The 24,236-nt window shown below is 39.0% G+C and overlaps 1 protein-coding gene across 1 annotated transcript in view; it reads right to left on the bottom strand.

The window, feature by feature from the left end:
- The window catches only part of ASZ1 (ankyrin repeat, SAM and basic leucine zipper domain containing 1), a 36,993-nt gene extending 20,281 nt beyond the window's left edge, over positions 1 to 16,712 (bottom strand). The window contains exons 1-4 of the mRNA XM_042872793.1: positions 16,605 to 16,712; positions 15,031 to 15,127; positions 10,945 to 11,067; positions 7,383 to 7,494 (exon numbers count right to left, since the gene is read on the bottom strand). Of these exons, the coding sequence (XP_042728727.1) occupies positions 7,383 to 7,494; positions 10,945 to 11,067; positions 15,031 to 15,127; positions 16,605 to 16,712 (440 nt within the window). The remainder of the gene's footprint in view (positions 1 to 7,382; positions 7,495 to 10,944; positions 11,068 to 15,030; positions 15,128 to 16,604) is intronic.
- Between the last annotated feature and the right edge of the window lie 7,524 nt (positions 16,713 to 24,236).

Raw genomic sequence — 24,236 nt, 5'->3', positions numbered from 1 at the left:
TAAAAAAATGTAAAGAACACAGCTTAAGTGATAAATTCTTCACACAGTTTAACTGAAAGTTCTGGAAAGAAAAGACGTATTTTTGTGGAGGACAAGTTATAAAACATAATATAATCTTGTTAAATCTTGTTATAAAACATAATAATCTTGTTAAAGAGAAATGAACAACTATATACATATTAACAACTATATACATGCTTGCAAAACTCTGACAAAAACATTACCAGCAAAAAAATCACCGGTCACACAACTATGGATAATGTACAAAATAAGTACAGTGCAAAACCACAGCGTGCACAAGAACAACCAACATTCAGAGCCTTCCTGAGCACACCTGAAAGAAGTCATCAGGGAATTACATAGAAATGCCATACTAAAAATGTTTAGAAATACTAAAAGTAAACGTACATCAAAATACTTACGTCCTTGGCCTTTTCCTAATTTTCCATTCCCACAAGTATGCTGACATTTGCTCTTTTACACATACAAAACTATTACTTGTGACTGCTTAAGTAGAAATTATAGACACCACCTTTCCCATTATTCTATTTATTTTGTTTATATCCCCAAATGTGATGACAACAGTCTATTATGCTTCCTCTTAGATGCTTGTAAGATGAAGCCATAGCGAACTGGCCTGCTGTTTTTCAGAAATATATCTAAATTTATCTAAATATACATATTGCTCAAAAGATTCTGTTCAGAAAATATCTTTTTAGTAGCCTGATTGTTTCTCTGTGGTGTAATAAGACTAAAGACTGACAAGCATGTAGTATTGCAGGAGAAAGCTGTTGAGTTTCTGGGTGCTATGAAGTAAACAGTTATAAGCCAAAATATTTTACTAACGGTGTTCAATTAAAAATGCACCATATCTTAAAATGAGTTTTTTTTTTCCCTAAAAAAAAGCATTGCGTATTTCTAACGTATGGCTCTGTAAAAAAAATCTGATGTAAAAGTTTATTCTACAACAACACCCTGCCATGAATGCAGATCTAGAGATAACTCCGTGACAGGAAGGTTGTTAGAGTTAGGGTAGTATCGTTAGGTTGCAGTTGGACTTGATGATCTTTAAGGTCTTTTCCAACCTGAGCAATTCTGTGATTCTATGAATGCAATTTGAGACGAGAAACGTTTTCTGAAATGGTTTCTTACCAGTAATTTCAATGCCGACCACTAGAGGGACCCCGAAATACATGTGCATACCTAGTAGATTTCATCAAACGCTGCCTCTCTATAGCTACCACTACGGCTTTGCTCATTCTTCTTCATTATTTCTTACTCTCAACATCTGTTATTATCTGTCAGGATAACGTGGTACAATACAAGTGTCGTTAAAAGTCCATTGCAAAAATTTCAGACATACACAAAAATGGAAAGAATTTGACAATGTCCCACACGACAACTGAATCACAGAATTAAGTGAATTGGAAAGGACCTTAAAGATCATCCATTTCCAATCCCCCTGCCATGGGCAGGGCTTCATCCACTATGTCAAGTTTTTCTGAATATCTCCAGGGATGGGGCAATCTGTTCCAGTTGTTTAAGTTCTCTAGACTCTAAGTTGTCTAAATTAGAGACACAGATTCAACAGACAGATGACTCAGTGGACAAGAAATTAGCTGGATTGTGATCAACAGCTCCATGCCCGGGTGGAGAACATTGATGACTGGCATTCCTCAGGGGCCAGTATTGGGATCAGCACAATTTAACATCTTAGTAAATGACACAGACAATGGAATTGAGTGCATTCAGCAAGTCTACAGACAACACCAAGTTGTGTGGTGCAGTTGGTGGTGCTGAAAGGAAGAGATGCCATCCTGAGAAATCCTGAGAAGCTTCAGAAGCTTGCCTGTACAAACCTCATTAAGTTCAACAAGACCAACTGCAAAGTCCTGCATATGGGTTTGGGTAATCCCAACTATCAATAGAGCCTGGTGATGAACGGGTTGAGAGTTGCCCTGCAGAGGACTTAGGTGTGTTGGTTGATAAAGCTCAATGCAAGCCAGCAATGTATGCTTACAGCCCAGAAATCCAACTGTATCCTGAGCTGCATCAGAAGAAACAAACATCAGGTCAAGAGAGGTGATTTTTCTCCCCTGCTCTCCTAAGAACCCATGTGCAGTACTGTGTTTGGCTTGAGAGCCCCAGCATAGGGCAAACATGGAACTAGTGGAGCAAATCCAGAGAAGGGCTAAAAGGATGATCAGAGCTGGAACATCTCTCCTACAAAGACAGGCTGAGAAAGATGGGGATATTTAGCCTGGAGAAGAGGCTTCAGGGAGACATTACAGTGGCCTTCAAGTACCTAAATGGGGCCTAAAAGAAAGCTAGAAACAGACTTTCCCCCCCCCCCCCCAGAGCATAGTGGTAAGGATTATTGGCTTTAAAATAAGTGAAAAGATTTAGGTTAGACCTATGGAAGAAGTTCTTTACTCAGAGGGTTGTGAGGCAATGGGACTGGTTGACCACAGAAGTTGTGAATGCCCCATCTGTGAAAAGTGTTCAAGGCCTGGTTAGATGGTACTCTGAGCAACCTGATCTAGTGGAAGGTGTCCCTGTCCGTGGCAGAAAACAGACTTCATAGGTCCCTTCCTACCAAACAATTAGACAATGCAAATGGGAATGCATCTTGTGATAGTGAAAAAAAAAAAAAAGTATATTATTCAGAAATAAGCAAAATATAAGGTAACTATGTCATCTCAAGACACATAGACAGTAAGGGAAATGAACCTAGTAATAAAATGAAGAAGAGGTCTACATTGGTCTGTAACTAAATCATTTTAACCTGTCAGCACTTCAACTGAAGTTGTTCTGATTGAATAAAAGGAAGGTGAAACAGTCTCTTTCTTTGGCAGCCTCATAGACCAAACGGTAGTGTGATGTTTAAGCTGATGCATTTTTAAGGCAATAGTTGGAGTACAGATATATGTGGAGGTTCTTTCTTCTTTCACTGTTATTTTTATGAAACTTGCACACTACTACCACCTCACAATTATCTTCTGCTTTTTTTTAAAAAAAACTACCAAGCAGAACTCCAAAAGCTACAGAACAGTCTTTTCTCTGGAGCACAACATGCAGTGGTGACAACTGTACAGTACTGCAAAGATGACATCTGAAATCAAGGCACTGAGTCAAACAAGCAGTGAGAAAGCATCACCACTGCTAAGTAAAATCAAATAAATGTGATGTTTAAAAGGTCTGACGATATTAATAGGCATTATGACTTCAAGCACCCAATTTTACATATGTTTTAATTTAAAGGGATAGAGTCTGTTTCAAGGTAGAAACATTTACAGTGCTGAATAAATATGCAACTGTATTTATGCAACTCTACCTATGCGAGGGCACCATTTCATGCCTTAGTCCCACAACCAATGCTTCAGAAAGCAAGATACATCTACATGCAAGTCTGAAAGAGGGAGATTAGAGTAAGAAAAACAAACCTAATCCATCAAAGAAACCAAGATTTACGATAAACAGATAGATATAAAAAAATAAATCCTCCATTACTTGTTAACGTTGAAGAAAAATTAACTGTACTCATACACCTTACTGTAATCAGGAAAAAATGTACACAGAAGTTTTGTTGTAACTACTCACAGTAAAAGATTTGAAGAATCCTTTCCTCATTTTGAGGAGCCCTGCAGACACTGCAGCCTCAGTGTCTTGTGTCAAAGGCTTTGCTCAAGTCTAGGTAGACTACATCAATAGTCCTTCCCTCATCCACCACGTGGATTACTCAACCACAGAAGAAGGTCAGGTTGGTCAAGCAGGACCTGTCTTTTATGAATCCATGCTGGCTGGGCCTGATCCCATGGCTGCCCTGTATATGCCATGTGATCTCTCTTAAGATGATCTGTTCCATAACCTTCCCTGGCACCAAGGTCTATCTGACAGGACTGTAGTTCCCTGAATCCTCCTTAAGATTCTTGTTGTAGATGAGAGTCACGCTGACAAGCTTCCAATCCTCTGGGGCCACTCTGGTTGACCAGAAACACTGACAGATGATGGAAATCGGCTTGGCAATCACTTCTGACAGCTCCTTCAGCACCTTCAGGTGGATCCCATCCAGCCCCGCGGACTCGTGGCAGTTGAGATGGAGTGGTAGGTCTCTGTTTCCACCTGAACCATGGGGGATTTATTCTGCTCCCCATTCAAGACTTCCAGGTCAGGGGTAGAAAATCACAAGGATAATTGGTCTGACTTTTAAAGACAGATGCAAAGAAGGCACTGGGAACATCAGTGGTCACATTCCCCACTGCATCCAGTAAAGGATGGAGATTCTCTTTAGCCCTCCTCTTAGAGTTAATATATTTGCAAAAACACTTTTTGTTCTCTTTCACTACAGTGACCAGGCTGAACTGAAGCTTGACTTTAGCCTTTCTAATTTTCTCCCTGTGCATCCTAACAACTTCTTTGTATTCTCCCCAAGTTGTCTGTCATTTCTTTCACAGGAAGTACTTTCTTTTCTCCTGGAGCCTCACAGAAAGTTTCCTGTTCATGCACACTGGTCTTCTCCCTTACCGGCTCATTTCGCAGCACAGACACAGCCTGCTCCAGTGCCCCTAAAACTTCCTTCTTGAAGAGCCTTCTTAGACTCTCTCATCCTTCAGGACTGACCTCCAATAGACCCTCCTTACCAGTGTCCTGGCCACTAGCATTTTTGCTGATCCCCCTCCTGACTTCACCAAGAATAGAAAACTCCTAATATTCCGTGGTCGCTTTGCGCAGGACAGCTCCCAAAGCTCCCTACCTCCACACCTCCATCAGTCCTTCTCTGTGAACAGCAGGTCTAATAGCAAACCTCCCTGGTAGGCTCTCTTACTAGCTGCAACAGTGGAAATAGCCCTTATGAACAAAGTTCTCTGCTAAATATAATTCAGTATTTGATGGGGGTTTTTTGTTGCTTTTTTTTTTAGAATAGATTTCATTCCCCTGTACTGACATTTGACCAACATACAATGTCTTTCTGAGTTTATGACGCTAGAATAAGACTTTCACAGTAATGAGGTATAATATAATGAGATATAAGATCATGAAGTATAATATCACGAGATAATTTTCTCTTCGTAGGTCAAAGACATTTACTCAATTGGTATTAAATGCCCTAGTTTTCTTGCCTTTGGCCATAAAACACACCCTAATGCATTAATTTTTCCCAAGCTATTTTCCTTTACTAAAATGTATTATTAGTCATTTGGTGTAGTTAATTATCACACCATGATAATGTCAAGGTCTTTGAAATTATTATGTGGCAGTACAGACTTACTATCTTATAAATGGCAATAAATATCTTGCTAAAATTGAAGCATTACACAATTGCTTTATTCTGACTGTGCAACCTGGAGACCCACCTTGTGAACTCAGCAGTACTGAGACAAGAATTAGATACACTCACTACCATCTTGCCAACAGAGCAAAGCAGGCAAAACCTTCCATTGTAAAACTTCCGTTGTGTTTTTTTATAACCTTCAAAACTACTCAGTGTAAGCAGAATTGAATGTATGTAGGCAACTTAACAACAGACTTCAACAGCAATTATATTTTAATGCGTACGCGCTCCTGTACCTAACAGTATGCTTCAGTCTCAATCTACAAGAGAAGTTTAGTTTTGGAATACTCATACTTTTTTCCACTTCTCCCTGCCACCCCGAAATACCTAGGACAGCCCTAGTCACTGACCAGGCACATCCATCCCCTATTCTTCTTGTAAAGCCATTAGGTTTTTTTTACTGCACTTTACCTAAATAAGAACTTGTAAGATGCCACCATTAAGATCCAAAGTTTACGAAACACAACCTCAGTGACAGTTCTGTTAGCTTAGTTGTCAGTTCATCATACGTTTTCCTTCTGTCTAAAATAGTCAAAGGTTAATTTTAATAAAATCAGTGCCCCTTTAATAAAGCACTGCAGGTTAAAAGAACTTTAAAAAGCAAGTAAACAAAATCAAATAAATAACAAAGAGCCTGCTCAAATATTTCCAGGATTTACAAAAAGCTGAAGTACACAATTTATATGCTGAAGCAAGAGGGAAGTAAATTTCACAAGATAAGCAGAACACATTTTTCAAGCTAGCATTCATTTAAATGAAGTACTGAGCACAGTAACTCCACAAACACCACATAGAGCAGGTCTTAAAATATCTTCCCATCTCACCTACCCATTACCTTGCTTCTCGTCTTTCAAAACTCCTCAGTTTGCACTTACACTTTCTTACATTACCTCCTCTACAAACTTTCTTGTTTCCTATTTTTGATTCAGCAAAAATATAAATTACTCTTAGTACATTCTCCTCAATACTATTCTATTTCAAATAAACCATTCACCTACAGACTCCTACACCCATATTCATTCTTTGATGACATTTCAAATGAGTTTATCTCACCTACCCCTACACATTTCATGAATTAGACAAAAAAAAACAACAAAAACAACACAACCCAGCAAGTTTCCATTTATCAGCTTCAGATGATGTGAAACCAAAAGGCTTTCCATACCAGCACTACCCACAGATCAATAGAGAAAGGTTTCTATTCCCTGTGCATTAGTACTATGATTACAGTAAGGTTTGGGGCCCAACACAGTATGAGTTCTACTAATAAGAGCCAATAGACTTCCAGTGCTTTTGCATTGCTACATAGTCCACATATCTTAAGTACTGTGGTAAAGAGGTGAAAGAGCTGTGGTGTAAAAAGTGAATTTCAGTTAACTGAAAAACAAGCAATTATAACGCACCCCAAACAGAAACTGTCTTCCAGCAGAGGGATGAGAGTTTATCACAGTCAGACCATGAGCTTTCTTTACGACGTAAAATATAAGTTGCATCAGACTATGCAACTACATACAACTTACAGTGCATTGCTTCAGACTGTTTAGACATGACATGGTAATCCAAGAAATAAGCTGTCATTTTAACAAATAAAATAACGCATGCTTGTACTGGAATAAATGTATTCTATTTACAAAGATTTTTACTTTCACCATAGAAATCTTGTTCATGAAAGGAATACAGCTAGACATGCACAAAAAAACTCAAAATCAGGGCATATATCACATATCTTTATACTGAATAAGAAATATGACCTGGGAAGGGCAGAGGACATTTCCTGTAATTACATTGTGGTCAAACAAAAGATTAAGGTTAGTTATTATCTTAAGAAAAGAAAAAAAAAAAAGCACAAATTAAGTTTGATAAAATTGGTCATACACATACTTACTCAGATAAACTACTATATTAGGAGAAAAAACACCTGCACATTTATCTTCCTATATACATACAGTAGAAGGTAATACAAAGCTAATGAAGTAGACTTAACTCATAACAAGCACATCTAAAAATTTCTCTACAATAACATTAAAGTTTACACTACATATTTTTGTACCTGCAAGCAAGGTTAGGGTCAACATTCCTTGACAGAAGTAGTTCTACGGTCTTCAAGATCTTTTTCTCTGAAGCATCAGCAGCACAGGCTGCCATGAGCACCGTGTACTTATCTGTTTTGAAACTCACAGTTAGAAAATTACATACATAAATTTAAATACCATGCAAATCCAAAAGTTTCTTTAAAAGCCTTAACATTTGCTAGAGCTCTTAATCAGGTTCTGATAAACTAAGATACTCAGAAAAAGGTAAACTTGTTTTTCTTCCAGCAAATGTCACTAGAATTATCATTTTAGATGGAAGCACCAAATAAGAGAAGAAGACTGGAGTCAATGAATGTAGCAGAGCTTCCATCTCTACTGAAGGTGAGGATGCTGCTTAGCTACCCCCCAAAAAAACCTGCTGAAGCTTAACTTTAGGTTCTTGTTTCTCACATCTTGGTCTACACCAGTAGCTTCATTATTCCCTGTTCCTCCCCACCTCTTCCCAAAACACAATCAAAGAAGAAACAATTTACAGGAAGTCAAAAAAAACAAAACACATAGCAATGTAAATTTTAGGCAGAATAGAGATCCATCGAAAGGGCAGTTGAAACAATAAGGTCTTTATGAAATGGCTTAAGGAAATCAGTTTAAGAACTTTGACGGCTTTTATGCAGCAGTGACAGGAGAAAGACGGCAAAAAAGGAACGTTTTTTTTAAATGTTCTTTAAATTCACATCTGTATAATACATGAGATTGAACAGGAGAGACCAGCGTATTTAATCCAGCTCTGAAGCCAACAGGGCGCCACAGGATCACTCTGCTCATGAAGCAGAACTGCACACCACCGCCGTTTGTCCAGAGAACAGAGATCATTTTTCCTACAGTCTTCCTGCAGATGAACCTCAGCCAGGACCTCAGTGAGCTCTCTGGCTCTAGAGTCAGTTAGGAGACCGCTGTTTGAACAACTGCTCATTTTGCTTATTGCATAAACCTGCATACAAGTTCAAACATGCCTCTAACAATTTAACCAGCATAATGTTGACTGCACATACTTCTGATCATACCGTGAAGCGTTCCAATGTATTCTCTCTTCCCTGTTAAACCTGAAGATTGTGTATGCACTAACACCTTTGTCAGATGAAATCAGATTTTATTTGAGACGTTTCTTCTGTGCTTCACCTCAATCTGCTCTACTTCTCACGATTTCTTGTCCCTCACTACTCCAATCTAAGACCTTGTGTTCAAATTCACCTTGGTTTTTGTACACAATCTTGTAACTTTCAACTATGTCATGTAAAATTGTACCACGTATAAACAAAAACTTCAGCATGTTACACAAAAAAATCAAGTTTCATGGAGTTAAAGTCCTGAACAAGTAATTAACATTTCAGGAAATTATATAATGCACTGACAGATTCTTAGTCAAATGTTTAACCCATTATCAACAATAACATGAACTGAAAGGCTGGCAGGACTTCGAAAAAAAGACAGCAACAAACATTATTAATTTGGGAATTATATTTAAGAGGAAACTGTAGTTATATTCATACTCAGTAGTTCAGAATATGAACTACTCTCCTTGCACAAAGGAGAGGAAGTTGATTCCTGTGCGCTTAACTGTAGCTCATGCAACACACAGGTTTCTCTTTTGTGCAGAAAAATTAGTAAGAGACTGCAAAAGTATCAGTCTGTATGATTAGCTGAAAAATCCTGAAGACATGGTGAATTTACACCTCAAAGACACTACATTCTGATCTCACTGCATGTGAGTATTACATCCAGTTCCTTGTTCTTCATGACTACCAACTCATTCTACTATTTGGGTAAAATTAAGCAACCAGCTTACAAAGAATAACCGTAATGCAGCGAGAGTTAATTAACAGTATAGCTACTATTAGATTATAAGGTTATAGGACTGTTAGTATAGAATCACTGCTGATACAGAACAACCAGGACTGGCAACACTCCGTACATCAGGATGGCATAGCTTTCTCAAACACATTTGGATTTATATGTAACAATGACTGGCAAGACTGCTCCCGGCTGGACAGTATTCCATTGTGCGTATGCCCTAGCTACTGTTTCCCCGCACAGACAAGCAGGGAAACCAGCTAAGAAACCTGATCCCAACTGGTCACACACTGAAGAAACGCCACATATGTTGGTTAACTGGCTGGCTGAAACTGCTGCCCAGTTTCTGCCCAACATTTAGCTTTCTACAACCAAAAATACTGAACAGGTATGAGCTGCAGGCAGCCACACGGAAGCCCTCTATTGTTGACTACAAGGACATTTAGAAGCACAACTGCTTTTTGTGCAAGCAATCAGAGTTCATACTCTGATCAGCTCCTAAGAAGTTCAAGAAAAATTTAAAGCCAGATATCTACCATCTGCACTGCAGTTTACTACTTCTTTTACAAATGCTGGCAAGCTACTGGAATGTAAGATCACTGTTTTATGTACTTCACAACGTTGCGTCCTTTGTCAGCATCATCTGTATTGTGACGTCCTTTCCTGATCTTCCAACACAGTGAAACAGAAAGAAAATACTGCAGTTGAAGTAGGAAAGCCTTATTAATAAGCTGTAAAAACTGACAGAGGAGCTGGTATTACCTAGAAGTTCCACTGAACTCTTGCAGAAAAACCTGATCCAGAAACACAACGAAGAATAGTTTTCACTTAATATAAAACTTGTCCTCTAGATTTAAAAGTCCGCATTTGTTCCTTATTAATTAGACAGCTATTCCAGTAGACAGTTTATTTCTTCAATTACTGCCCAGAGGAGGAGAATTACTGTTCATCATCACCTTGCAAAACTCACATTTGACCTGCTTCTGAGACTGCTAGGGTGCAGTCAGTAAAAAATAATTAAAAAAAAAATAATCCCTATTAACTATTAATCTAAAATCCACTATGTATTTTTACTTTAGTCTGAAAGAAGACACACTGCACTCATATGGACAGGTCACCTGGCATGTTTGAAAGGGCAGTGCTGAGTGGCTGGAGAGCAATAAACTGGTACAGTTGAGCAGAGAAGAAAAGCACATGTGGCCTTAAAGATGAATCCCTAACTCATATCCAGTTGGAAAGCTGAACAGAAGAATCATTACATTTTTGAGTAAACAAAAATTTGTTAGATTTAGAAGGGATGAGATAACGTAATTGTGATAAATTTAAAAACAGTGGGCACCAATTACAATTTGGGATTCCAGCTGTTTCCTGCAGTACGTACTACATAACAGGACATTCTAACTCTAAAACTTCATGGGAGAATTTTTGAACAAGTATTTCCAAGCTCCATTTTTAAAGAAGCACTTGGGGATTGAGAGGTAGAAGGGAGACAGAGAAAAAAGAGAAAGAGGGAACAAAAAAAACTCTATTAACTGAACCAAGAACAGATCCAAGAACAGATCCAAGAACACATTTTTTTTAATTTAAACCTACTACTTTTAGTTCAAAATTAGGAAATTTAGAGTGTGAACTTGGATTTTTTTCCTACATATATACAAAAAGAGAACAAGGGTAGGACAGTGTTTGTTACTGAGAGGTATTGGATGCTAAGTTTCATTTATATCTTACCTATTTCAAAACACGCATTAGCACCTCTGTCCAGAAGAAGACGTACTACTGCATCATCAGCCACACTGGCAGCATGCATCAGGGGAGTCCATCCAAACCGAATGCTAGCTTCTATGTTTAACCCTGTCAAAATTAAGATGCTAAAATTTTAAAACTACACCAAAACAAAGATGCATTTTGTAATCCTCATTCCAATGTGTTGTTATCAAAGTTACACTCCTTTTGCACACAGACCTAGTGAGAGGACTTGCACATTATGTTTTCATTTTATATATACAACTTCACCTGGAACATCAAAAAACAACTTTCAGAACTGACCCTAAAGAAGCCTAGCTCTCAATGCAGTTAATGCACAAATAGGAAAATTACATTGAACAAACACATATGTGATAAATCTAGCTGCAAAAATAATTCCAGATTAGTACACACTTACATTCTACAGCTTTACCTCAATCAACCCCTTCCCACCATTATTTTCATTCTTACCAAGCTGTGGTAGAACCAACTTGCTTGTCATACCACTAGTACCACACTAAGGTTTTCCTACTTCATAGCTCCTTTTAGTCTCTGCTATCCAACGTAGCTAAGCAGCAAATACCAGTTTTTTGCATTCCATACTAACAAAATATGAGCTTAACAGAAGGAAACAGAGGATAATGCCAGATTCAGTCAAAATCACAAGTTCTGTCTGTCAATCAGTATAATGGCAAGGCCACAGCTTCTCCTGGGGGTAAAACTAAGCTTGACAGACTACCCTCCCAAATTCATCAAAAACTAAGTGCCAGACCCAGCAACTTATCTAACAACTTTCAAATAAAAACCTCTGTAGACATTCATAGTAAGACGAATCACTCCTTCAATAATTCCTCAAATATTATTTCCTCTATAGCACTTAGTTTCCATCTGCTGATTCCATGTTAGTCAAACATTTGATTATGAACAATTAAAACTACTTTTTTTTTTTTTTTTTTACAGTAGACAGTTGTGGGAAAAAAATGCTATCCTAAAAAACTTCTGGTAGTTGAGCTATCTGCATATTTCTTCATGCAGGATGTGTATTTACTTTCCCTGCCTTGGTGGCTTGTCAAAGATGCAATCAGTGTAAGCATCATGAAGTCATTAAAGCTGAGGAAGTAAAAAGTCACTGCTCTAGGATTGATTCTTTAACTGTTCAAGATAAGGAGTTGTATAAGGAATCAATAAGGAGGAAACATTCAATGAATGCTAGTATTGAACCATTTTTACTCCTGCTAGCCAGATAACCTATGACCAGATACATATATATATATACAAACTACAATCTTCACTGCCATAGCATTACAGTTTGTGTGCAGTACACAAAACATTTCATTGTTCTCCACATCCAAGTTCTATAGGGAGAGCCAGTAAGTCACACCTGAACTTCCCTTTAGACAAATCACTTACGAAGTTAGGAAGTTTGATATCCAACAGTATCAGGAGTAGAAAAGGAAAATGGAAAACTGGCACTCATAGCATAAAGAAGCCACTTTCCCTCTTTTGAGGAAAAGTAGTCCAAGCAACTACAACTCCCATCTAGAGCTTTTTATTTTAATGTGTTTTTAAATAATAGTGACAAAATATCTACCTGGCAGCCATATAGAGACTTGCTAAAACACCTGTGATAGTGTTTTCCTCATTGCTTTATTTATGTATATAGCAGACAGTATTTGCCACAGTGCTTTTCCCAAGTCTAGGAATGCTCTCACTTGCAATTGGACACCAAAGCCATCACTATGCTATCTTCAGTTGATGACACCACTGACAAATGGGCACCCCAGCTCATAGACTCAGTTTATTTGAGGGACAAATTATAAAACCTGCCCAACCCTGACCACTGCAGGAGGTTCTGAACTTTTGAACTTTAAGAACCTAAACCATTCCACAATTCTTTGAAAACAACTGGTACAGCAAAATTTCTCTTCTGTTAGAAATACTCATTTCTTTGAAGTCCGTCAACACTTAGCACTGTGGCTCCACAATACCTTAAAGCTGAGCGAATAATCAAAGCTGCTGATGGCTCTCATGCTGGGGGAGCTATGGTTCCCATCTGACCTGGGATTCAAGTCCCAGACTGGCTGGAAAACTGTTCATTTTTTCTCCCCCTACACAGCTTGCTATTGTTTATTGTCTGAACACCCTTCCATGTGGACAGATAAGCTCAAAGACAAATGCAAAGACAGGACTGGAAGAGACTACTGAAAAAGCAGGAGTGACTGTAGTTCCATCTTCAATCAGTTTGATCTGCTAAAAGGTCCTCCTAATTTTCAGCTCCATTTAAAAAAAAAAAAAAAAAAAAAAAAACAACTTATGGATTACACAGTACTATTTTACTTCCAGAGCAGATTAAAATGCCAGAGTCATCTTTGCACCTTCTACTTCTTTGCATTAATTTTTGACAACATACACTTCAGAAGACTGTTCCCAGAGGGTTACCATTTTAAAAGAGGGATAGGAGAAGACATGGCACTTGTCCATCTCCTCAAGGAGCTCTATGAAACTCCCTCAGCACTACTGATTCTTAGAGCTATCATTATGCAAGGCAAAAGACAACATGTTCTTGTTCTGCCTGAAAGAACATCCATAACTGTTGCTAGGATATCCCCTTCAACACAAACCTGGAGTCAGAGCACACCTTGCAAGACTCCTACAAGCTTTACTGAACATAAACTAAAGCCAACTTCAGACGCAAAGATTTCATCTGACTAAGGACTGAACCTCTAAAGGACGATGTTACCTTCCTTCAGAAACACCTCCCTCTCAGAAAGGCATTACGTTGTACTGCTCAGAAGATCCTGTACTGCACACGTCAAAACTACTGTTAATTATCATCGTAGAAAATGCACAGATTCTCTTGTAACACTCCACTGTGTATTTTAGGGGACAGGACACCAGACTACAGGGATCTCTGTCTTGACCTTACGTTCCTGTAATCATCTTCCAAACTGACAGCTCATTATGTGGCAGGCATCAATGCAAAGGTTTGATCTGAGCTATTATTATTTCTCTGATGTACGAGCAGTTAAAAATGGCCAAATGTAGCAAAACAGTTATTCAATCTAATGCACAGATATCACTAAAAATTCTAAATAAGAACAGTTTTTTTTCAGTGTAGGACTGAAGATGTATTTCAGTCACTACTATTAGCTTTGACTTAATACTGATGTAAACAAAAATTACTCCAAAAGGCAAGTAACATCACTGCTTTAAAACTCAGAAAAAAAGTGCTAACTAAAAACCTACTTTTCCCCAAGCATAAGACATTTTCTAAGAGAACAAACTCTAGGCTACTATATTCTGCTTGCTTGCTGAAGCAGAACTTCCTGATAATTAGCACTAGGCAGGTCAACTCAGTTTCACAGCTACTGATTGCCCTGGATGCTTCAACTAGTGATCCAACTCTCTTAACACTAAATAGCAGAAACACTACAGAGAAATACTGAGTAAAAGAAAAGGGAAAAAAAAAAAGGTTTTAGAGTTAAAACAAACAACCTTTCACAGGCAAATGCCACACAAATGCTATTATACCCTCAGGAATCACAAAAACTTTGTCCAGCTGATGTTGCCAAGACAGCAGCATTACACATGGCACGTACAAGCAATGTAACAATTTTGTGAGTAAAAAAGACATGGAATTCCCAAACTGAAGCTATATGTTTTTTTTAAAACTTCTAATGTCCCACTTCACAACACTCAAGGTAAGAAAGAACACGCACTGAACTCTGAATATCAATTTAAAATACCTCAATTTCAGTGTTTGTAATGGATTTTTCAGCTAAAGATATGCTTGAAAACAAAGAAACACTGTATTTCATTGTATATACACCATAACTTTCCCAGTTTTCAGGACTCCTGATTGACTAAGTAAATATAAATTAGAAGGAACCTCCTGAAGTATATCATGCTGATATACTGAAAAAAGTAATTTCATTCCACATTCCATATTGGAAACATTCACATATTTCTACATAAATCCCAGACATTGCTTTGAAGCAAGGAACTTCAAAGCTTTAGAATTCTTTCCAAGTTCAATTAAATATATTCAGATTCCTATTTGACTTTCATCACCTGAGTTTAAGAGTTCTTCAATAAGCAACACATCACCACTTGTCAGAGCTTTCTGAAATGCATCTTTCTTGTCTGCTGGCGGCACCTGATCCAGCTGCTAGACAGAAAAAGAAAAATTAAGTCAAAATATGGTAACTGTTTCAAGGTAAAATTAACAGCTGAATTTCAGTGTAAAAACATTAATGATCTCTGTGAGCACACAGGAGCAGGGGTTGAGCAGTAGAGAATAAAAACATAGTAAGAGTCTCCTTCGTATACTTCTGTAGACCTGCTCTACTAAAAAAAAAAAAAAAAAAAAAAGTTTTAGGATTGCATTTTTTCAGAAAGGCTCCAATTCTCCGAAAATATAACTAAATTGCTTCTCAATGGATGAGCTATCCTCATACAGCACACTAAGTTTTTCTCAAAGGCGTTTCATTTTAATTAGGACTCCTTTTGTAGAATCATAGATCCTTACAGCTGGAAGGGACCTCTGAAAGCCATCTTCCAGAGAGTCCAACTCTCCTGCAATGAACAGGGACACCACAGCTACATCAGGTTGCCCAGGGCCTGATCCAGCCTCGCTTTGAAAGTCTGCAGAACAACACCGCAATGTCTTTACTTTTTTTGCACATCTCACATACTGCAAAGAGCACAAAAACCAAATCCACTACAAGCAGACATAGACGTAGCAATCTGAGGCAGTGCAGCACAATGGTTATCACAGAATTGTAGGGGTTGGAAGGGACCTCCAGAGATCATCGAGTCCAACCCCCCTGCCAAAGCAGGTTCCCTACAGCAGATTGCACAGGTCGGCATCCAGGCAGGTCTTGAACATCTCCAGAGAAAGAGACTCCACCACCTCCCTGGGCAGCCTGTTCCAGTGATAGGCATTGGCTTAACCCAGAGCTGAATCCGCTGCTAGAAAAGTCACTGCTCCTACTGCTGTGGGGGCTGAGGAATTTGTGTTGCTGCGTCATAAATAACTCACCTAAAAAAGGATTTGACCAAAGGTCCAGTTTATGAATCGGACTGTTGCCTGATTTATGTCCCTTTCACATGCGTGTCACACTGTTTGTTTTAGATTAAAGCTGCAGACGCAGATTGCTGCAAGCATCACCCAAATTACCCACTATTAATACAGCAATAAATTAAGGATAACTCAGTAGTTTCTTTGCAAATAGGAGACAAATTTCATAGATCGTTCTGAAGGTGTATTATGACAGGTCAGAATTACTCAACATACTGTCATAACCTCTCCCATAACTTCTATAAAGCGATAATTATTAAGTAATTAACGTCTACCAAACTGATGACAAGAACCAAGCAATAACATAATTCAGACCTATTTCCAATCCACTTAACCAACAACTTCCACTTCCTGCATACGGCCGGATGGGAACCTTGCTGTAAGACCAAGGCCAAAGACCCGAGGACAGCCTGCAACAACGACGGCTCATTTCCAGCACACGCCCAGCTCCAGCGGGGAAAAAAAAAAGCCACGCATGTCTCCCCGTTCGAAGCCCCGCCGAGGCCGCCCGCGCTCGCTGCCTCCCTCCCCACAAGCCGCAGCCGGCAGAGGCGCTCCGCCCGACCTGCGTCCCCCGGCACGCCACGCCGATATCCCAGCAGTCCGCATCGTCGCTGTCGTAGTCCTCGTCGCCCCCCGCCGTGACGCGGCAGCCCCACACCGCCGCGCACATGGCGAAGCCGCCGACCCAGCACGCGCCCACGGCACGAGCTTCACTGACGTCACGGCGGCGCCGAAGGGTCACGTGGCCGCGCCGTCTTTCCGCGCGACGCGAGCCGAAGGCTGTAACCGTCTGCGCGCTGCCGTGCGGGCGAAGCGGGGGGCGGGACCGAGCGCGGTGAGCCCAGTGTTGTGTTCTTCCGCCTCAGTGCGTGCTGCTCGTCTCAAAAGCGTGGCTATGCTTTTTAGAGTGATGATGACACGTTGTCTGTAACAGGGTTCACGGGAATCGCAGAGTCGTAGGGGTTGGGAGGGACCTCATTGAGAGGATCATTGAGTCCGACTCCCCTCTAAAGCAGGTCCCCTGCAGTAGAGTGCAGGAAGGCAGGTTCTGAGTATCTCCAGAACGGGATACAACCTGTGGGCTGTAACATGAAGCTGCTTCAAAAACGGACGAGGAGCCATATGTTATATTCTACCCATAAGCACAACAGTGCTTTGAGCTTGGTGCAGAACTTGCCTGAATCTGAAGCGAGTTTGGTCTTCCGCTAAAAGACAACAGAAGGGAAGAAGGCAGGGCTTGCCAAAGAGGCATGTGATGCTGTGCAGGACATCACAGTCCTTGAGCCTCACACAGCAGAAAAGTTCATTTTCGGGAACTTGTTTTTAACCAAAGTGTCACTTAGATAGAAGGTGGCTGCAAAGTGCTTCTTCTTACGTTTTGTCTTTCATAAAGAGCAGTGCAAGGCGCTGCCTTACTTTGTAAGTGCCTTGCTGTGTAAGGCAGCTTTCCCCAAAACACAGATTTGTAGGTTAGCTAGAACTTTCTTACAACATACAAAAAACTCCCCAGTATTCAAAATAATAATAACAATAATCATCTAATCATCATCATGATATATGTGTTCCGGTGTTCCACTCATGAATTCCTGATTTTTTTATTATTATTATTATCATTTTTAAGTTGCTTTTCTCTAATATGAGAGAATAGTTGTGTAACTTCTTTGGAGCTGTGCAGGCCTACCAGTCTTCCAAATTATGGACTCCAGACCCAGAATGAGGCTTCTGTAATATTTTTTCTTTGGCTCAGCTGTGTTAAGAAATAGGAGCTTGCTAATAAAATTTGCACCCCTAGCTGCAGAACTTTAGAAACAATGGAGGATGCCTTTTTACTACTGATCTGATGAGTTTGAAGGGCAGTTCTAACAGGTTATGTTACTATCTGTAGATTCCTTATCTTTTACACTGCTGCTTATTCACTGCTGAGTACTTGATGTGATGTGTTTGTCCAGCTTCAGGTTTCAAAGATTGAGTTATGTTGCTTTTTTCACCCATTTTCTATGTGCCACCTCTGGTATGATTAAAATGTCACAACACTTCAGATGCAGCCTACGTGCTGCTTCATTGTTCAAAGGCCTCCTCTTTTAAAAGGTCAATTCCAGTAACAGCCCTGATGGTCCCTAATGCTACAAAAAATAAACCCTTTTGAAACATCGGTGTGCAAGAGCCCTGCAGTCAGTGCACCTGACAGCTGATTCAAGTATGAATATTCTGATAAAGCAGAAACTTCTGTCAGATAACCTCTCGCTGTGTGTCTGCATGGAGCTGTGAATCAAACATTGCTGAGGATGTGGATGCTCCCTCTTAACGCTCTTCTTGCTCTTGTCCATTTGTGACCTTGAAGCCTGTCTTCAGTGTTTCAGCAGAGCAGACTCTTCATTGTGGTTTCCAGTGTGGTAAGTCCTGGCTGCCATCCATGTTTGCCAAGTATCAGTGAGTTTTAACTTATTTGGTGAGAGCAGTTCCCAGCATCTTTTCCTTGTTGCTATGCTGTACGCATTTTACATGCAGGAGGCAATTACAAAATGGTTCCAGCTGGGAAAACATCTCAGGATAATTTCCTGTATCACGCAGGGCATCAGAAAAAGCACAAAAAGCCAACTCTTACAAAATGAAACCATCTACTCTACATTCAGCCTAGCTCCATGTACTTGTATGTTAGCCTATATTACATATACCTCTTAACATTATGGTTGGTGGTAAGAATTGCAACCACTGGATGCAGTAAATAGCATACACTGTTACTCTAATAAAGAATTTCATTAATATACTGTCAGCCTGCTGCCACCCTTCTTGCTGGCCATACTTCAGCATGTCTTCGTTTATCAGCTGAATTCTTATTCCATGACCTGTTGTTGAATAGATTTCATTCGTTGACTGAATTTCTTCTGTATTTTTTCCTGTTCCTCGTGTTTTGTCTCACACTGGACTGATGTACGTATAGATACTCGTTCTAACATGGTTGCCAGAGTATTTCAACTAGTTTAATTCCCTCAGTTTCAGACCAAAAGGTCTAAAATGAGTAAATGTTTAAAGACTTTGATGTTGGGAAAGTAGCGTTCTTGAGAGGAGAATCAGAATTAGTAAATGTTTAAAGAGAATGACTCTGTGAACCTTAACTGCTGCAATAATGTTCTACTAACTGCACAGCAGCTAACACTTTAGAGATTTAGCAGCAATTGCATTTTAGTGGCATTCTATGTAATATTCTCAATTACAGGTACTATTCTGAGTAAGACTATGCCCCTTCAGAATTATTCTTACATAATTTCCATCTGCAGTAACACTACAATACAGAATCACTGAGTTTTTGCAGAAAATAGTGTTAGCTGGATATGACTCTAACAAAACCTAATTGAACTGTGGAATAATTGATAAAAGGTCTTGAACCCATTCCTTTTGTGTTCTACCCTAAGGTGAAGTGCATCTAATAGGTTGGTGCAGACCTATTAGTGCTATTTTGGTCTGCACCAAAAATTAAAATACTGGATAACTGTAATGTTCTCATCCCACAGAGGACTAGCAGTTCTGGTTCTAGTGGACTGACTGATTTTGATTAACTGCACAGCTAGGGGTTGGTGAATTACTAGCTCTAAGGGACACTAGTGCTAGTTCCACGATTAAGGGCAGAGTGTCATACAAGAATTTACAGAATCTGCAGTAAGTCCTAGGAGGTAGCACAGTTGAGTCTGTCTTCACAAATCGCATTCATAAAAATTGCAAAACAAAGTACTTCATAGTAGCTTAGGTTTTCCCCATCCTTTTAAGTACATTTTATATATATATATATATATATATATATATATATCTGTAGCATCTTTTCCTCTTAAGGTACTTCAGGTATAAAGGAAGACTAATGCTACAAATATTCTCTTTCACCTCAGACTGGAAGGCATTTATTCTGTAAAAAACACTTACATGTCATTTCTTTGATCTGTGAAATCAACCTTTGCATTAAAAAGTTTGAGTTTTGCCATCCTGAAATTTTGTTATTAGCTACTGCACGGCAGCAAATTGAATTATTCAGTTAAGTCGTTGCTCTAATAGACTTACAATAGGTGGAAAGCATTTTATTTCAGCTGTTTTGCTACTTATTACTGATTTTTTACAGCTGTGTTCATTCTGTCCACTTAGCCAAATCTCTCTGGGTAGTACACGATATACATTTTTTATCTGCTGCCAATAAATTGCGGACTGTAAATTGCATGCCAACTGCTTTCCTGCTAACAGAACTTTTTTTTTTTTTTTTTTTTGGTAAAAGCATTAAGCCAGTGCCAAAATAAAACTACATAAACTAGTAAGTGATGGGGAATTTGTAGGTGCAGTGTAAACAGGAGTATTTTCAGGACCACCTTGGTGCTTGTGTCATGAAATGCCTCTTTTTACTCTAGTAAAGCCTAAAAAAAGCTAGAACAGGAATTGAAATATTGAGTATATGTGTATATATGCAAATATGAAAAGTCAGGTAAGTTTTAGTTTCTTTCTGTAGAAGCTTTGGTCTGTATAGCAAGTCTGTGTCAGAGTGGTTCCTGGTGCAACTGGGTGCATCCTGTCAATCAAAAATTCCTAGTTCCTCCATTATCTCTAGTCCTTTCTACACTATTTCTTCCCCTTAATCTGAACTGCCTGTCCTCTTGCTTCATTATCACGTGGAGGGTGAGTAACTTCTCTGTTTCAGTCTATTCACTTCACTTTCTGCTGACCCTCTGGCAGCCGTTTGTATCATATAATCTCGTAGATGTTTACGCATACTAATAGCTGCTTAATGATAAAGTAAGTGGTGCTATGAACTTTCTGTCTCACCTCACCGTCTTGCTTTTTATCAAGACTGAAGGTTATTCAGATATTTCAGTGTTTTCATTAATGTAATATTTTTGCTACAAACTTGTTTTACGCTTGATCAATTAATCTTAATGCCCACACAAACGTCCTCTAGGCAGTGACAATAGGAATGTATTGAAGGCTAGATTAGAATAGGAAATGAGATTGTCACATCAGGCAGTGTTTTTGTATTTTATATAGTTGTAGTCCTGTGAATATTTGAAGTAAGCCAATTGCATTGTGGTTAAACATAATGAAATATGATGCATCTGTCATTCCACAATAGATTTTTCTAGAATGTCTGTACGTAAGTCACTCCCAAAGTAGGTTGATGGTCACAAGAGTATTAGTATTATTCAAAGTATCTTGTGGATAAATTATAACTTTACTTAATATTTATTTAATATTCATGAGGTTTTATCAACTTCTTGATACTGACATCTATAAACATGTTGACAAGGTTTTATTGCTCCAACACATATCCTGTATCTGCAGTAGAGGGATAGGGCTGAAGGTGGTGATGATAGAATGGAGGGACTTGCTCTTAAGAGGATAACTGGAACATTTCAGTGTTGCTTGTAGTTGGTTTATTTCTTTTTTCTTCTTGTTATGCCAACAAGTGAGAAGCTATTATGTGTGTACAAGGAGTAATAACTTAGGGAAATGTTGCCACTTTGTTGGACTTTCAAGAGTCTGTGGGCTGAAAGGGCAACAAAAGAGAATTGCTTTGGGTGACAATGATAGAAAGTATTTAGGCACAACAATCAACTTCATCCTAAAATGTGAACGGTTTCTGCTTTAGAAAGTGAGTTTTGATGGTTCAGAAATGAAGTGTGAACACAAGTGGTTTGAGATCTTCCATCAGTATGACACAGAACACTGGATATTGGCTGCTCAAGGTTTCAGGGTTTCCTTTTGATTAATTTTCCATATTACTTGTTTGGAGTTTATTTATGTCTTTTATTGGAAACCACTGGGAAGACATTTATGTGTGCACCGGCAACTTCTTGTCTTGTTGTCTTGTCTAAAGCAGAGTTTTCTACAGAAGCATGCAGATGGTGATATGCCTCTGTGCATATTGCTTGTGAAGCTTCCTTCATGTGTTTGTAACAAAGCTGTGTGTGTTATAGGATTTTGCAGGGTCAAGGCCATACCTTTGGTAGCAAACAAGGCAGAGTACTTTGCTGCCACTTGTTTTTTATTCAAAATAAACGGAGGTCAGGAAGAATCATTATGGTTTAATGAACGCAGGTATAATTAATTTATAGGTGGGTATAGGCATCACAGGGTTATCACTGGATTTTCAGAACTTTGGGGCAATGTGTTTTTTTTTTTTTTTTTCTATTTCAAAAGTTCAAAAAGGCAGTCATTAAGCTCTCATGCAGCTCTCTAGGCATACACTTTAGCTTTTCTACATAGCATATATGACAACTGTCTTGTCAGGACTGAATAGTTCAGTGCCTGTTTCACTGTTAAATCCAGATAAGCCATTCAAATGAAGCCATCTTCATGCTCTCTTCTCATGAGCTCAGCCCAGCAACCCTACTCTAGATGCTCTTTCTTTCCAAACCATAGAAAAAGATAACTTGCCACCTTTTCATACAGCTTGCTGTCCAGTGGTTCTAAGAACAATTTGATATCATGAGAATAGATGTAGTTTGCTCCAAAAGTAATGCTTCTTATTTATTTCTACAGGTGCTGCAACATTTACTAAGAGCACAATAACATGATTTGATAAAGCAAATTGCCAGCTACAAAACACCTTTTCTACATAGTAAACATTACTAGCTATCCATTTTCTCCAGCAACAAACAAGAGCCTACATGTCATGCTCATAAAAATATGCACCAGCAGGGGTGCCTCACTGTCTCTATTGCCACAGCTGAAGCACACCACCCACCACCTTGCTGTGCTCACATCCACTACTTGGTCTCCATAAACTTTCAGGAAGTGTCATTGAGTGTCAGTGAGTGCACTTTTTTTCCACATGGGGGAATTCAGTGGCACACCTTTGCTTCATATGTACTTCCATGTCAGACTGCCCCTCTGCTGCCACCTGTCACACAGCAGCAACATGGAATGGGATATGGGTGGGAAGGCTCAACCTCTACTGCTGTACCACCATCATCTGTCTCTGAAGTGGTAGGCCAACATAATAAAGTGGGAGGCATTACTTTCAGAGCATCCTTCATATATGTCATACTTAAATTGTAGTGTGTGTGTGTGTGTATATTTATATATATAGTAAAACTGTAGTAGGTAACATATAAGTTAAATATATACTCTATGTACTTAGTTGTGGTCAAAGGACACAAGCAAAGTGAGATATAGGGAGAGGAAAAAGAACTGCTGTTTCCTGAACAGCTGCTTAAGCCTGCTTCTTTAAAGCCACCTCCAAATTCAGGCCTTCCCTGTAGCTCTAAAACAGCACTTGCAGATTGCCCAGATCATCATTCATAAAACATCAACCTGCTAGTCAGGGAGAGCTCAGAAGTGTTGAGTACCAGTGATTGCTGTGTAAGGAAGTTGTTGTGCTGTACGAAACCACCTGTCATTGGTTACCAATATTTTACATTAGAATTTCTATATCCATCTAGAAATAATATTTGAAGCCTTGAGTTTCTGTGATGGAGCTATTTTGGTTTTAGCTTGCACATCAGAAAGGACGTTTTATTATATATTAGATCACATTTTTGGGGAGGGGGGGCTGGGGGGGTTATGTTGAGCACAGTGCTTGTCCTTACTTTATCTTACCTGTTTACTTTTGCAAAGATCCTCAAGATTAAAGCAAATATATAATTATAGGACACGAAATTGAATGAGTAGAATCTGTAGGCTGCATAAATTGAAGCGTTACGCTTCAGAATAAATCTAATAAATGTCAACACATTCACTTCTGGGAACTCTTGTTTGTTTGTTTGTATTAATAATTTTCTTATTTTTTCCTACACTGCTTAGTTTAACTGTTTTTAATGTTGGACCCATTCCTGTTACAGTCATATAACAGAACTTAGCTGCACTGCTTTACAAATTGGCTTCAGTAAAAATTATCTAATTTGAAGTTTTGCTTGTGACTAAGATAATCAGTGCAGTACAACTTTCTAAAGAAACACACTACTACTTAGGCCCCTTCTACAAAACATGCCTCTATCTGAAGTAAGTGGAAATTTGTTTGCCAGTCATGGAGGTGGCAGCAGTTGGCACAGCTGTAATCCTCACGCACAGACTTGTTAAAAATCTACAGAAATGGAGACAAAAAGAGGTGTTCCTGTTCTTACCCCGAATCTGGATCCCCAGAGTATTTTTCACAGAACTGCCCAGTGAGGTATTCGTGCTTCCTGTTTGTGACCTTCGTGTTTTTCCTTCCAGCTCTGTA

The sequence above is a fragment of the Lagopus leucura genome, unplaced genomic scaffold, assembly GCF_019238085.1.
Source record: "Lagopus leucura isolate 7727_CA_CO unplaced genomic scaffold, USGS_WTPT01 Super-Scaffold_100008, whole genome shotgun sequence".
Lineage (NCBI taxonomy): Eukaryota > Metazoa > Chordata > Aves > Galliformes > Phasianidae > Lagopus > Lagopus leucura.
The sequence above is the reverse complement of the archived record's forward strand: the minus strand, read 5'-3'. Positions and strand labels throughout refer to the sequence as shown.